General features: G+C 33.0%; 1 protein-coding gene across 4 annotated transcripts in view; it reads right to left on the reverse strand.

Moving 5' to 3' along the window:
- LOC113517368 (NAD(+) hydrolase sarm1) overlaps positions 1 to 12,039 on the reverse strand; it is a 100,722-nt gene extending 88,683 nt beyond the window's left edge. For 2 of the 4 annotated variants that reach the window (XM_052901644.1, XM_052901643.1), the window contains exons 1-2: positions 11,463 to 12,039; positions 9,462 to 9,670 (exon numbers count right to left, since the gene is read on the reverse strand). In XM_052901644.1, coding sequence (XP_052757604.1) covers positions 9,462 to 9,670; positions 11,463 to 11,997 — 744 coding nt within the window. In that variant the 5' untranslated portion in view covers positions 11,998 to 12,039. Of the gene's footprint in view, positions 1 to 6,418; positions 7,007 to 9,461; positions 9,671 to 11,462 lie in introns of those variants that run through there. The other 2 variants (XM_052901646.1, XM_052901645.1) reach the window with 1 other exon arrangement.
- Between the last annotated feature and the right edge of the window lie 4,405 nt (positions 12,040 to 16,444).

Below are 16,444 nucleotides of genomic sequence, written 5' to 3' on the forward strand. Positions count from 1 at the left end.
TCATAAAGTACTTAATCGATTTTAGAAATTCATTTGCTTATAGACAACTACAATATTAGTAAGTAACGTGGGTATTTTATTTAAAAAAAAGGTCGTACGGCAAACCGACAATCGAAGTCACTACTGTAATTGTTTGTATCTATTCATAATAGGTTTACTACTGTAATGTTTTGGAGGAAACAATAAAGAGTATCTATCTATCTATCTACTCTCTACTATTACTATTTTTTAAATCAATTAAAATGGAGATGTTTTTTTATAGTAAATGATAGATTGTTTAGTGATAATGCGGGAATTATATTCACTCAAAAAGGACGCCATAATTTTAAATATGTCGTTTAACTAATTAACGTAGTATGCGAATAATACTGATACTGAAAGTAAACCCTGTTCAAACAAGAACATAGGTCGTTCTTATTCGTACCATTATATTAGGCGAGAAAGAGACCGATATTATAAATTCATCTCAGTTTCAATGTCAAACGCAACAGTAAAATATTTACACTAAGCATGTTTATACTTAACAAATTACATCATAATAGATGCAAAACGTGCGAAGATCGACTGTTTAGTACGATTAGCATAAAAAGTATGCTTACCTAGGCAACATATTTATATATGTGTATAAGTATTTACGTAGCAATGATGATTTATTAATTAAATAAATAATATTTTTCTTACGTGGCGCCGTAAATTTGAAACCGTGTATAAATATGTTCTTACATATAATATTTCCTAGTAATAAGAGTATTTATCGATGCTAAAATTAATGTGGGAAACTGTCTTATTTCATTTTAATATACAGTATAGTACAGCAGCTTGGATGGTGTTCAAAAGGATAAAGAGGTTTGATTCGCATGCTTTTTTCAACCGACTTCAAAAAAGTTCCCAGTGTGGTTCTATATTTTTAAGTTTGTTACCTCATAACTCTGCCAGTTGTACCTCTATTTGAGAAATTCTTTTTTATCTGAAAGGATATACATACTAACAGATTGGTCCCGTATTTTTTTTTATCAAAAGCGGTTTAGTAATTTAGTATTTAAATTAAAATAACTGGTTCTGCCATAATGAAGTCCATTATTGTCAAACATAATCTTAAATTATTTATATGTATGTTATGTGATATTCTCGTTTGAATCGATTTTGATAATTCTTTTTACAGTAGATAGAGATTATTCTTGTGTTGCCATTTTCTTTATATTCGTTAAAATCCGGAAAAAGTTCTTATGAAGAGAAAAATTGGGAAAATTGACCAGACAAACATTATAACCCCTATTTCTTTTTCTTATACGAAATACTTTTAGTTGCCAATCCAAACATTGTTATAGTCCAACAGCTTTCGATATAACGACGATGGTCGGGTCAGCTAGTTTAATAATACTAAGGATATTAAAAAATTGGTGAAGGTATACCTAAATTTGAAATTAGTTTTAGCTATTATTATTTAATAACATAATGCTTCCAGTTCAATGAAAAATATTTTTATTTTCTTGATAATTCTGCCGGTACTATAGTCGTAAAGATCAGACGAGCGGATCGAACGGAACCAACTACCGTTTGGGCCACTGATACACAGCGCCAACTCGGAAGATCGCAGTTATTTCGGGAAATCGCCTGGACTTGCTCCAAAAACGAGCAAATTCAAATCACTTGGTCACTTTCCACGCTGAGTCAATGACATGGTGAGTAAGTCTTCGCATCTCGCTACACGTCACCCCTTTACCGTGATACTATTTTTATTTACATTTGTACGCATCCTACGAACTTTTCTATGTCGTAAATAAACTAGATTATTTTCTCAGTATTAATCATTCTATCAAGTAGGTAGATACGTGAACTCTATGTTCCATAAATCTTCTGTGATCGGTTTCGTTCTCGCTTCTTGTTATTTTTTACATGAGATCTATCAAGAAATATTAAAATTTTCTTGTTCATAAATTTTCAGATTTTCAGGAATAAAAAGTTATTTTTCTTCCTTGAGTATAAATGAGTAATGTACAGATTTCATTATTTATTTGTATTGAAGGATGCTTAGAGATATAATGACTTAATAATTAGATATACATATATCAACAGTAAGCCAATTAAATCTACTACATACATAGTAAAATCAAAAAATGAATGTCACAATTAAAATATATCTACTATAAGGGGTCGCTGAATTGCTGAAATAGGGTTTGTATTTAGGTATGGATCGACCGATATTTAACACAGATATTCTTTATATTCTGACGCAAGGTTTATTCTACGAAGAAATTTCGAAAACTCCCACGGGAAGAGGGAATTAATTTTACGTAGATGAATCACCGTGATTTTACTTATGACTACTGCGCGTAGATATTTAAAGTATGAAGGTTGGACTACGTTGTACATTAAATACAGTTTAAAATCTGATGAAATTTTTTATAGTCTAGAGTGTAGACTAGTTAGAGAATGAGTCTAGATTAGTTCAAGAGACTGATGTTAAGTCAATCAACGAATATAAAATCTATAATTTAAATTTTGTTTCGGTGAGAATAACGTTGTAATTTTAACAATACAAATTTAACAATTCTAAGAACTAAATTGTTTGCGCTAACGTAATACATAAAGCGTTTGCCGAGAAAATATATTGAATGCAGCATATTCTACCTTTATTATGCTCATGTCGAATAGTTTGGATGCAGGCCAGTCACATTTCATCTGCGATTCCAGTTGTAGCTAGGCACGTACGGTACCGATATGTTTAGAATATAAATTTTTATTTGAAGAAATTCTCTGTATATAATAAAGTGTAACTACTCAGGAAAATATTCTTTGAGTTTTGCAGTGTGGGGAAAAATAAAACATCTAAAATTATCTAAGTAGGTGTTGATTACGGTCAAATTATTTTAATTACTTTAATATTAACATCTAATAACTAATATTATGAGGAACATGTTTTTATACTGCTTTACTTATTACAAGTAATGAAATTTGGACGCTTTTTACTATAATGATTTGTTCTGTTTGCTCTTACCAAATAAGTAGGTCCAAATATTTATTCACTTTAATATATTGTATTTATAATTCCCTTGAAGATTTAAAATAGTTTCTACTAGAATACGTTATTATTCTGTTCCAGTTGTGTAATATTTACATCAATTTACGAGGTCTAAAGTCTAAACTTGAGCATTTGAGACAGGCTTATTCATTTTTATATGTAATATAATGTTTGTCATTTAGAAGGAAGTACTTACTTTGAAAAAAGGCTACGACTCCTTTTTAATAATTATTAACCTAGAGAAATTTTGTTGGCCTGCGGTGCTGGTCACGTTTCGTCTTCATAAAACCTACATATCTTGATTTTTTATATTTGGTTTATATTTTAAAGATAGATTAATTTAAGAAAATTAGATAATCGTTAATTAATTGCTCTGATTTGACGTTGTAAGGGGCAAAAAATACTGAAAAAACTTTTATGGACGACAATTTATCAAACTTGGTGATTTCCTCCACGTGTTAATCTAGATTAATTATACATTCACTATTTAAAGGGAAGTAACTAATATTATTTACTGATAATAATTATGGGATCGATTTTGTTAGTTTCAGACATTACCGCGTAGAATTCGATACCTTTTTATAAAAATAAAAGTGACTCGCCCCGAGTTCGTACGAATGCAAATTTCACATACGAACCTTTCGTAAAAATATATCTTAGTGATAACGAAACGTTTAAAAGATTAAGTAAGCAAAGAAACAGAAGTATACGTATGGAAGCCAAATGAAATACCAAAGTTCTGTTCAGGTTCTACGATATCATATAGTAAGTATTGAAATTTAGGCAGAAATTCTACGTTCAAATTGATCCTAATTCAGTCGATCATGTTTTCTGATTGATGGATTTATTCATGTTTATTTACACGATCGATCTGCAAGATTAATGGAACGAATCGATATGATGTTGAGCTTGTATGGTCTGTTTTAATAGACGTTAATGAAAATGTAAACAAACGAATAATTGACCCGAACGTAAAACAGTTTGCAGATTTCCAATAGTAGTACAAATTAAAAGTAAATTAATTTATTGAATGTTTCAATTTGTTACTAATTCCGTTTAGAGAGTGTTTCTGTAATAATTTTTACCAAATTTAATTTTCATTGAGTTCTGTTGAAATGGAATATAACTTCACCTTAAACACGTGACAGTGTGTTACTATTTAATTAAAATGTATCTATTTCACAATTATTTTTATCCTTATTAAATGAATATGTAATTTCTATAGTATAGTGAAATGTCGAATATCTTCGAAACCGAATCAATTTAGTTCAAGGATTCGTTCGCTTGTATCAGCATAAAGAGATCAGTTTAGTACATGCGACACTTAATTCTTTACGACCTTTTGAATCGAATTATGCGAATCTCGATACTAATTAATGCACATTAGATCATCACGGATACACAGTAAGCGCTGCGCATGAGACAAGCAAATTTTACAACTGTCCGTCTATATGTACAAATGTTTATACTCGTATAGTTATTTGAATACCTGTATTTATGTTGACTGATGCAACAGAAATTTTATAGTAATCTGAAACCCACAAATCATATATTTTGATATACATCAATATCTTTTTAAACCTTTCGCTGGCACTATATCGATAGTGGCTTACATAAAAATATTAAATATTATTTATCTACATCATATTGCGATTATGTTTGCGTAGAATAAGTACTTTTTTTATTATTTAAAACCCTTAATATCTTAATTTATGAATTTCTTTAAAAAGTTATATTAAAATCTATTCAACTGCTTCTCCATGAAAGGGGGTTCTTCAAAAGGGGGTAAACAGGTTTCTTCAGGATCGGCAACGCACGCGTAATACCCCGTAATGTTATTGTAGGCGTTCATAGGCTGTGGTAACCATTTACCATCAGGTGGGCGTATGTTTACTTGTCACCTTAGTGGTATAAAAAAATCAAATAGGATATCTTTCACATTTATTATATTAATATAGATTTCAAACCTAGATATTTATTCAAGAAATACTTGAGTATCTATGAATTCTTATTGTTTTACATTTTTCGGTAGGTACGTTTTCTAATCCATATCTCATTAATATATATAATTTAATATTGTTTTTAACTCGTTTTAGCTCTCTGTATTGGCCGCAAGAAAGAGGCAACAGAGAATTCAAAAGTTAAAAAAACACGATTTTACTAGAATGAAGCTTCATTCTTCTTTCTTATAAAAAGTATAAGATCCATTTAGTTTAATTTGTGTTTTTGTTGTACATTTTTACTATTTTTTTATCGTAATTTTTTCTTATAAGGTTCTGTCTATACGTGACTTATCACCGCTTACCTCACAAGCGTTTTAATGTATGTACATCTCTACATATTACTTTAGTACTTGAACGTTAGTGAAATTAGTTCAACAACATACAAGAGTTTTGTTTTGATCATATTGTAATTCAAATGTTAAATAGTACGTTAACACAAGCCATTCCTTAAAACTGGTAGTAGTATTCATTTATAAAGTATCAAAAATATATTTCTTTCATTCTCATTAATGTTTAAAAAACAAACAGTTTAATGGAATGAGCTATGTTAGTTAACTCATTAAGATTTTTCAAAAAATATTAAGTAATTTACGATTTTCTTTATGTAAATTTTGAACCAATAGTGATATCTCAACACAATTTATTTTTTTTACACTCGTAGGAAGCCTTATCTATGGCAGTGTATCATTAAATTAAACAAACCATGTAATATTAACAATTATTTAAGAATAGTAATATTTTTTTCCGCAAAACTTGATACCAATTAGTTACATCTTATCACAACATGCTGTGGTTATATACCTAATTATTATATAAATAATTAATAAACAAAGACTTGATGTCAACTTGTTTGTTTAATTGTTGTTCATAACTAATTATATGTCCAAAATATATGTGATAGGTATATGTAGGTTTTTTTCTACTATACTAAGCATATTATGAACTGTAAAGATTTATTTCTTTTGAATTAAAACGCATACAACAACGACTCTACACTTTAATATTGTAAATTATGCGTATATTATATATATTATTCTACTTCTAATGTTTTATATAATAAAAAAAATTTCTAATTTAATTTATTTACAAAGTGTAAACCACACTTTATATATGGAACCCTCAATGTTTTGCTAGCATTTCTATAAACGTCTACAAATAAACAAATAAACGTAGATACATCTGTTTTATTGATTCTAATTGCGTTTAAGATAATAAACGTGTAGGTATTAAGGAGTTATCACTGTATAATATTAGTTGATGTAAAGCAGAACAACCTATACCGACCGCCAGATTCGTTCCGCAACGATAAAGGGATTACTTGGTCACGCGCTGCAAGCACAACGTTTCTACTGGCTAATAATAAAATATACTCTTATATGTAACATTTTTGTACCTGATTGAAGAAGCGTTCTCTAGCAACTGCCATGGACTCTGTTCTCTGACTATCCGTTTCGGTGTCCTCTGAGTTGGCGGGTTGCGTTTCACCCTGCTGTGTCGTGTCATGCTGCGCAGGGTCGCTCCCACGGGCATCCTCAGCGGGCGAAGTTTGCGCCTGCGCCTCCACGGGCGCAGCGCGCTCAGACTTGTCTTCCGCCACGGTTATCACTTTCTGTACACTACCGTTCTTTTTACTATCACTAACACCGTTTGTTTTCTTATTAATTCCTTTCGATTTTTTTTTCTTGTTCTTATCTTTCGACTTGGGCAGCTTGCCCTCGTGGAAGCGTCCGCTGGCGCAGCACTGCACATTACCCATGTCGGTGCACGCGCATGTCGCGGTACACACGTACGGGATCGGGAGTCGGCTCGGTCGGTCGTTCGAGGCGCGTCGGCGTCGGCGCCGGCTCGCGAAATGAGAGCGTCGCGAGAGTCCCCGTCGTTGCGGTGACGCCCACCGCCCCGATATTTTTGACACAACTTCGGAATCGCGCTGACCACCGATTACGCGGATAGCGTCCGCGGAGGATCGCACCCGAAAGCCGAACCGCGTGCCGGCCGCGCTGGCGTCATCGCGCGTCTTGCCCCCCGCGCGTCGCAAGGTCAAGGCGTGCTTATTGTTCCCGCTGGTGTACTGGCTAGACGCGCAGCGCTCCACTCGAAGGCCCGACAACTAGACGAGAAGTAACGCAACCACCATCGAGTGTGGCGTCGCTGAGCACGGCACGCTACGACGCCGCCACAGCTCTATCGATCACGCGATGTTTACGTTCAGCTGCCACGGGAACCATAGCGCCTCACGCTCCTTTCACCCCTCTCAACTTGTACCTCATTAACCGTATACAGTATTGCTTATCTTGTTGACCATGACAACACTAAATTCATAATTATTGCAAATGAAATTCATGAAATGTTGTAAAGAGTATGTGTGTTTTGCAATATTGTATTATTATCGAATGGCGTACGAGGAGCTAATAATATCGCTAGAGTTGCACCGCACACGTGTTAGACCGTAACCATAGTAAACAAAACACTGGCTAGCAAACGAGCGATTAGAGGAAAATATTCTCACACAGAAAACAATAATAATGTGGACATTATGTCGTCTATCAGCAAAGCGATAAAATATACGACATAATTAATATAGTTATTGTTATTTGATATAAATGGAGAAAAATATTGTAGTTAGTGTAATTTATACGACCAGAGATTGGACCTAAAAAATATTTCTATTCATGTCTTAGTTTTGCTCGCAAAAGAAGGAGTAATGCATAAAAAAAAAAAAAACTAATTAAAAATGTACCTAAATAATCTATTATTGAAATTACATCTTGTTTATTCGAGATGAGTAAAAACAACAGAAAAGAGAAAAGTAAGTCCATAGCTTAGTGACCCATAAAACTTGATCATCGGGGTTACCAATATAAATACAGCCGTATCTGGAGCGCGGTCGAGACCGTGGCGTAATCTCGTCTCGTGCCACGCATCAATTATTACTGGAACGTGGCAGTTGAGCTTTTATGTTTCTTTTACCAGTTGCCGCGCCTTACATATTGTAAATTTACATAAAAGCACTAAAGAGCAAAGTTGCTCCGTCAATTAAAAGATACACAAATCTTATTTTCTTAATATTAAAATACGAAAATTTATGCATGTGTAAATCAAATCTGCTTTTTTATTTTTTTTTTTTTACTTTAAATAATGCGCCTTTTATAGTAGCGCGTAATGTACTTAAAATTGATATAAACTGAGCAATATAAACTGTCAAATTAATCATCTAAATAATTAACAAAATCCTTTAAAATTTTGATAATGTCTTCTCCCTTCAAATTTAATAATGGACAGAACCCGAGTCAAAAAAACACTCTGAGGCGGAAAGTAAACCCTAAATTCTGGAATGTTTGAGATTTAACCAAATTTATCAGGAGAAAAATATATTAAATGTAACAAACTCCAAATCATAAGATCACTTTTACTGTCTGACAAAATTGCTGCAGATAAATAATCAGCATATTTCAAGTTTGCGTCTATTTTAATGACGATTTATGATGGTATTAAAAATTATAAATCCGACCCAATGTATTATATGAAATTCAAGTACTTGGCTGGTTATATACTTTGAAAGAAATAGGCAAAAAGTAATTTGTCAGCTCATTTGATTTCTTTCATGATTGTTATGTCATGTATGCATCTACGATCACGTAATAAACAGTAAAAAACTGGTCGACAGGTAGATAACGCCATATGGTGTTAAGTACGCCATTTACACTTTGTTGGTGTATTAAAGTTTAATAAATAAATAAAAATTGGACCGAATAGTTAAAAAAAAAATAAAGAGACGTTACTCTAAACACACAGTTTCTAGTTTACTTAAGAGACCGATTTCTGTACAAAATGGGATGGAAGCACCGTGATCGTTGAGAGTTAAGTGTAATTTAATTTGTTATACAGTTGAAACGTTATTTCGGGGCATAGTCCGCTTAACTCTCAAGTCTATTGAGGTTACAATGTAAAATGATAAAAATAGTTCCTATTATAATCATTTATCCGACATGTATAGCAACAAATAGTAAATCATTGACTCTATATTATATATATATATATATATATATATATATATATATATATATATATATATATATATATATATATATATATATATATATATATATATATATATATATATATATATATATATATATATATGTATGTATATAACGAACGAATATATATATAACGGAGAAAGAATTGCATTATAGGTACTCAGTAGTTGGCATTTGGTTCTTTTTGTTTAATTACAAAAAAACCTAGCATGTTAGATAGTACCTATTGGCAATAAATATTTAATAAGTCCTTCAGATGACTTATATGTTGCCTTACAGAGACATGCAAATACAAATTTGTCTTAAAAAAAAATTAAAATAATATAGATGATATTTTCCAATTATTGAATTACATAAACATAATGTAGAATAAAAAAATATAATACTCAAACTTACCGTATCAGCATCACTTTCTTCCGTTGCTATGGCTACCTCCCTCTCAAGGTGTTGTTCAGCCCTGTCTAGCTCTCTCTCTAATTCTGCTGCTTCCAGCTCCAGCGGTGGAGACGACTGCAATTCTTCGATACCTGATTGTTCGTGTTGGTCATGGACGGTGTGCCGTGCAGGCATTTTTAATACCATTGGTTTGAAGTTTATACTGCGGTCTGTAAATTATGCAAGGAAAAAATATCCTATAAAATTTTTGATGAAGGTTGATTCGAGATTTGTTGTTTGTTGTTTTGACCAAATAATTTTTTCATCATCATTATCATCATATCTGCCGGTTACTATCCATTGCTAAATATAGACCTCCCCCATAAAGCGGAAATTTTGCCAGTAGTTGCCACGCTTAATGAAGTTTAAGATGGACACCTCTTACGACACCCACGGCAAAAGAAGGGATGGTCCATTCTAGGCCGGGAGCACATTATGTATTAGACACAATATGACATTATCAACTGTCAATAGCTCATCTTTTAGCGACCAATATAATTTTGCTTTCTTATATTTGTGATTTGGCCAACCACGATTTATATAATCCAACAATTTCAAGTTCAAGAACGCATTTAGTTTCTTTTATTAATGAGAGTTTATTATTTGTAATAAGAATATTTTATATGACCATTTCCACTTAGTACGTTACATTCATCAATCTTTAAGATTTCATCACTATATAAATCGGTAAGCGCCACGCGGGACAAAATATCGGCTAATAACTTAATATTTATATATATTTTCCTGACATATATGTTACAATCAAATATATAGAAACACTGTAACCTTATGTCAAATTAATATTTGATAAACCACAGTTTGTTGAAATATCCTTATATTTTGTCTTTTATGTTCGTGTATTTTAGAACACCTTTTGTTAACTACGATAGTTATTTTATTATCCACAACTGAATGGAGTTAGTGAAGAACAATTCCAATGAGAACATATAATTTTTTTATATATATAATTTGTTTTATTTATATTTACTCATATAAGCTGACAATTTACTACATGCAAAAGTGGAAACAAGGGCCTATAAATATGACCTTATCCTGGATACTATAGAAGTGTCCCTCATTCGTTATCATTCCCGAGGACTATAGATAAAATACATCTATATTTTGTAATTCCAAATAGAAATACAGCTTCTTATTTAGAATATGGTACTAATGCAGACTATTTTTGTACAAAGTCTATCTCTGGTCTTGTACTGTGATAGGAATATCAAATAAAAAGATCCACGGAATCATGTATAAAACAAAATTGTAGGTTAGTGGTACTTATTGAAAGGAGACGATACTCGATAGAGTTTTGTCGTTGCAAACCTTAAAGAGGAAAATCATACAATATTTTACTAATACAATATTCTTTTTCTGCAAAATATTAACACACTGGATAGTGAACTACGATTTTAAATTCAACATCTAGGACATATGATTTTTCTTTAAATGGACTCTAATATAATAGATGTCGGTTTCAGAAATGTTTCAATCTATATAATTAACGTAACATACACTAACAAATCATTGTATTATTACCTATAGTCAGTTTAGATATAGTTCTTATTGGATATTTATATCAATAAATAGGAAATAATGATCGATAAACTGTGTCCGTTATATAAGACATTCTATGTACGAGTATATTTACGGATTGTGTGCTCTAAAATTACACACAGATATTTACACCCATAAACTACCTGTCTGTTAATTGTTCAATATTCAATACCTAACCAAACTACGTATATCAAAGTAAATTACAATTGAATGCATTTGAATATCCATTCTGTATGTTTAACCCGCATAAATTTCGATAATAAACACACACTAATCTTTCTATTTGCATACATAATCTTGTAAACAAGTCGTGAAGGCTATAAGACGACCTTCAGTCTAACTCCCATAGTTTAACGAACAATATAATTTGTATTAAATATTTGTGACATGTTTTAAAGTACTTACATTTTTCCTCTTTCTGCATTTTCTTCATGACATCTCGTGCGCTTTGCAGTGTTTGTGAAGTACTTGAAGATATAGGTTTCATAGTAATTCTTTGCAACCCACTGCCAGGTAACAATGATGTTACTACTTTTTTTGGTTCCTCCCTTTCAGGGCTTCTTTTAATTGTACCCAAAATATTATCTTGGTCTGCGTCAATGTCTATAAAACATTCCTCAAACGGTTCGAAATTCTCAAGATCTGAGTCTAATTCTCCTCTAGATCCGTGAGTTTTAGGTCTGTAGAATGAATCAGAATTACGCCTGTAATCTATATACTTTGGTTCCGGAGAGGAAAAACTTCTCGACACGTAGCCCTTTGTTGGGTTTGTTTGTGACGACGCAATATCTGGATCATTATTAGGTGCTGGCGATGAATAACTCCTTGGCAAAAGGCTCTTGGTATGGATTCTTCGTTGTTGCTGCTGATTCGTTCTCATAGCTATCAGGCTCTTTCCTCGGCCTGTACTTTGAGGCGGCGGCGGTTCTTGGCGCCGCATTGTTTGCACTACGTGTTCTTCCTTATGAGTATAGTGATTAACTAAAGATATTAATCTTAGTATCCTTACACGTAGTTTTACTCTGTGCTTTATACGTATCGAATTTTGTAAGATCAAATAACAATATTGAATAACAAGCCAGATGATATATCATATGCCAAGCACCGGTGATCGCGGTCGACTTACTAACATTCTGATCACACACGGCAGCTTAATATGATTAACTTGACACAAGTTCGCCCACGACTAGATCTTCGATAAAATTCATATTGTAATCTATGATACACGATCCCTGATTACCCGTTATACTTAATGTTGATTAAATCAAACTGTTGACGGTTAATCATTAATATAATACGCATAACGTTTAATGATATATACTCGTACCATAAAACTTGTAACACGTGTTCCTTATTAAATTAATAAGGAAATTGATTATCTGTTTTAATTAATTTTTAATATGAATAAGTAAGTATTATATATAAAATTGTTTACAGCACAAACGACACGAGAAGCACCGTATGCGACAGAGCTTTACTGTATGGAATACGAAGAAGCTGTACGCATTGTAGGCGGCCGACTTTCTCTTTACGAAGCCTTGTCATGCTTGTGACTTGAGATTGATATTGACGAAACATTGTACCTATGTGCGTAATGATCAAATGATAATTATTTCATTGATTTGTTACCTTCTTTATTTTGTTTTTGTGTTGTAACGTATATGCCATTCATAGTATTTTACGCAGATATGGATGTAAATAGATGCCGCAACTGTATGTTATTTGCTTGTCAAATTGAGGCCCTAAATTATATATGTGCTATAAAGTCTAATAGAAACATTATTTTTCTGGCCTTCTCCCATTTGTTTCTATTTTTATTACTTAAATGTGATCAAATAATTTCAGTGATGTCGTAGATTTCATAAAAGAGAACTAACTTTCTAAATTTATTACATGAACTTAAATTATATTACGAAATTGAAACCGAATGAAATTAGTTTTACTAAATTAATTCCACAATATAATTAAATATTTAGTTGAGAATTAGGTTCTAGGGTTGTTTTATGTTTTTTTTTATTGTAGAAAAGGGGAGGGAACCGATTATAGATAAATAGAATTACGAGGTTCGATAACTTTTTTCCAATGATTTATGTTTGAGATACGTAGTTCATTGTCACTGCGCCACTTTGATACTTCGGCTTAAATTTGTGTTTAGATCACTTTTTATATAGAAACACATAAGATTAAATTATGTGTTTCTATATAAGCACACGTAGCCTTCTGAGGGGAGGCAAATGATGGAAGGAATAACTTACATGGTGAAGTCGAAGTCGTAGGCCCGTAATTAAAAAAATATGCGCTATAGAATTAGTCGAGTGGTCCCGGCATAGAATAGACAACCCTTTCCTTTCCCGTGCGTGCCGTAAGAGGCGGCGTAAAGGAACGTAATGGTCAAAAGATGGACAGCAGTGCCCCTCTTAAAACATCACCAAGGTCTAACTGCGCCAAGCCGCATGCAAAGCGTGGCAACTACTGGCAAAACCCCAATAAGGGGAGGTCTATGTTCTGGAATGGACAATTAATGGCTGGTATGGTATGTAACTGCTATAAATAAATAATTTTTATTTTATATAGTCTCCTATCATGTATAGGCGGTAATATAACATGCCCTATCAGGTCGATTGCAACTTGGTCCTCTCTAGCATAATATAATGTCATACTATACTAGGTCCTAGTACCTATCATGGTTAATTCCTGATAAATGTGTCAATTCTGATAGATCAATCGAGCTAAGTTGAGGAAGAAGGATTGTTAGTACGATAGATTAACATCCTCATTGCTGTCAGGTTGATCTCTACGCGGTTCCTCCTGGAAATTATCACGATTCGTTTTTGTGAATTCGTCACGGTGGGCCTAAGGTAGGTAAGGTCTGCTTTTTCTTCGCCAATCATTCCTCATTGATGCCCTGTCGGTGTATACTGATAACGCGAGCGAGGTCTCCATAACATTATCATATTATAATCAAATACCAAATTATATGTAGCTAATATAAAAAGCGTGCATAAATTTAAATACCTGAGGCATTATGTTACTGATGACCTTAAAGATCAAATTGATGTGAAAAGGGAGAGTACATTGGCTGTTAGGTATAACATATTGGCCCACAGGTTTGCTCGTTGTAGTAAGGAAGTAAAAATGACACTCTTTAAAGTATACTGCCATGTTTGGCATTATACACAAGCAGCCTGTGGGTCACCTGCACACAGGCCTCGCTCAATACCCAACGAATCCAGTATAATAATAGTTTCAAAATGCTGTTGAGGCTACCTCGCTTTTGTAGCGCCTCTAGCATGCTTGCTCAATCTCGCGTAGATGATTACTACGTTATAAGGAGAAAGAGAACTGCATCATGTTACACAGGGTTAGCACCAATAGCATTCTGAAAGTAATAGGCAAGAAATATAACTCGCCTATAATTAGGCATTTCATTCAGATGCTGATCTAGTCGGCTGGGTCACATTTGAGTGTTTTAGTTGGATGTTCACTTTCTTGTTTTTTTTTAACACAGTTTTTAAGGAAATTGTTGCTAACAAAATGGGCCAAATTGTACCTAGTATGAAAATAAAAATTATTATTATTATAAAAAAAATTAGCTAAGTTCATCTCTACTTATCATTCTTCACCAATATATAAGCAGCTTATACCATTCCATTTTCATTTATTTAAATTAAATAGCATAGCTTTCTGCTTTCCCAAAGAGGGTTGACATCAGGCAGGCGACCGGTTGTAAAACTAAAAGCCAAATCTTTTTGTAATATGGATAAACACATTACGCCGACCCCAAATAATAATTGGGATAAGGGTAGGAAGATGATGATGATAGCTTTCTGCTCAATTTGGAGTGGCAACGTCAAATAATTTGCAGTTACTTTACGGAGCTTATAGGTAACAGAAAATTATTCCGTAACAGTCTATCTTAAGCAATGAACAGGGAAGAACTGATATTGTGACTGATATCATGATGATAGGAAACATAAAATTTGGATTTCTGTTCTGTTAACGCCATCTAACGGAGCACTTTATTAACATGTAGCTTAGTAATCGTTTTGAGCAAACATGTTTTAATATCGGTGATTACGTCTTAGTTATCACTCAATAATTTTGTTCAAAACATGAAGATGGCTCTATTCGCATATATTTTTTTTATGTCTTCAAATCTATTTCTATATATTTGTATTTGTAACAGATCTACGCCCATTCAAAGTTTGAAAAAGAAATAACGGAGAGTTTTTATTACCGAATGATGTGGTAATAGTAACGCTGCCTATGCTATCGGTATACGTTGATGGAGAACTTTTTTTATGGATCATAGTTGAATGGTGGGGCTACCATTCTGCGGTAACGGTATACGCTGGCGGGGCACCAGTGAGGGACGATAGGTGAGAATAAAAAGGCAAGTCAGTTACCCCACTGTGATGAATACACCTGAAATTCAGCACGGTGGTTACCAGGGGGGACCACGTGGAGATCGACGTAACAGGGTATATTGCCAGCAATGAGACTGGCAGTCCGCATTACCAATAGTATTATATTATCTGTGGCATTACTAATAATCAAATATAACAATGAAAGCAGATCAGTTGGACCATCGTGACGACTTCATTACATTCTAAAACCATGGTTTACGATTTTAGAAGGATATTTATTTTTTTAATTTTTTAACTTTAATGCACAGTAAAATTCTATGTACATTTGGCGGACTTAACACCCGACGGTGTTCTCTACCAGTCAACCATTGAGCATACTGAGAAATACGTAGGCGGTGCATTATCGAATAGAGGAAAAATAAAGCAATACTTGATATATTCATATATCAAGTATATAAGGATATCCACGCGGTCCTCCTAGAAACCATCTTGGAGTTTTATTATTCCATTGCTATTACAATATACCCTATCGGGTCGACCTCCACGCGGTTCCCCCTGGAAACTATCGTGATAATTTTTTTTGAAATTCATCATGATGGGCTAATTAACCTGTTTTTATCTTCACCTGTCAACTCTCACTGGTGCCCCGTCAGAGTATACCAATAGCGTTGGCGGAGTTGCCTTTCCATTTTCATCCATAAATAAAAAACATCTTAGTGTCGCTAGTTCCTCGATTATTCGATGCATTGACATCAACTAAAGTTTCTTATAAATGTCATGTATATTTTACATTGTGTATTTTTTTAATTAATAAATTTTAGTTATTTGACGCTTATGTAAGCTAGTAAAATAAATTACTTTAATTTTGGAAATAAAATTAAATTTACCCATTTTCTACACTGCTGAATCCCATTCGTCATGAGAGTAGCCAGTAACATGTCTATGTAGCGATAAAATAATAGGTACATACTACTTTATCGTAATAATTAATTTCTTTTTCTTGTTTTCTTATTCTAAGGA

Source organism: Galleria mellonella, unplaced genomic scaffold (genome assembly GCF_026898425.1).
Source record: "Galleria mellonella isolate WM207_F2 unplaced genomic scaffold, CSIRO_AGI_GalMel_v1 utg78, whole genome shotgun sequence".
Lineage (NCBI taxonomy): Eukaryota > Metazoa > Arthropoda > Insecta > Lepidoptera > Pyralidae > Galleria > Galleria mellonella.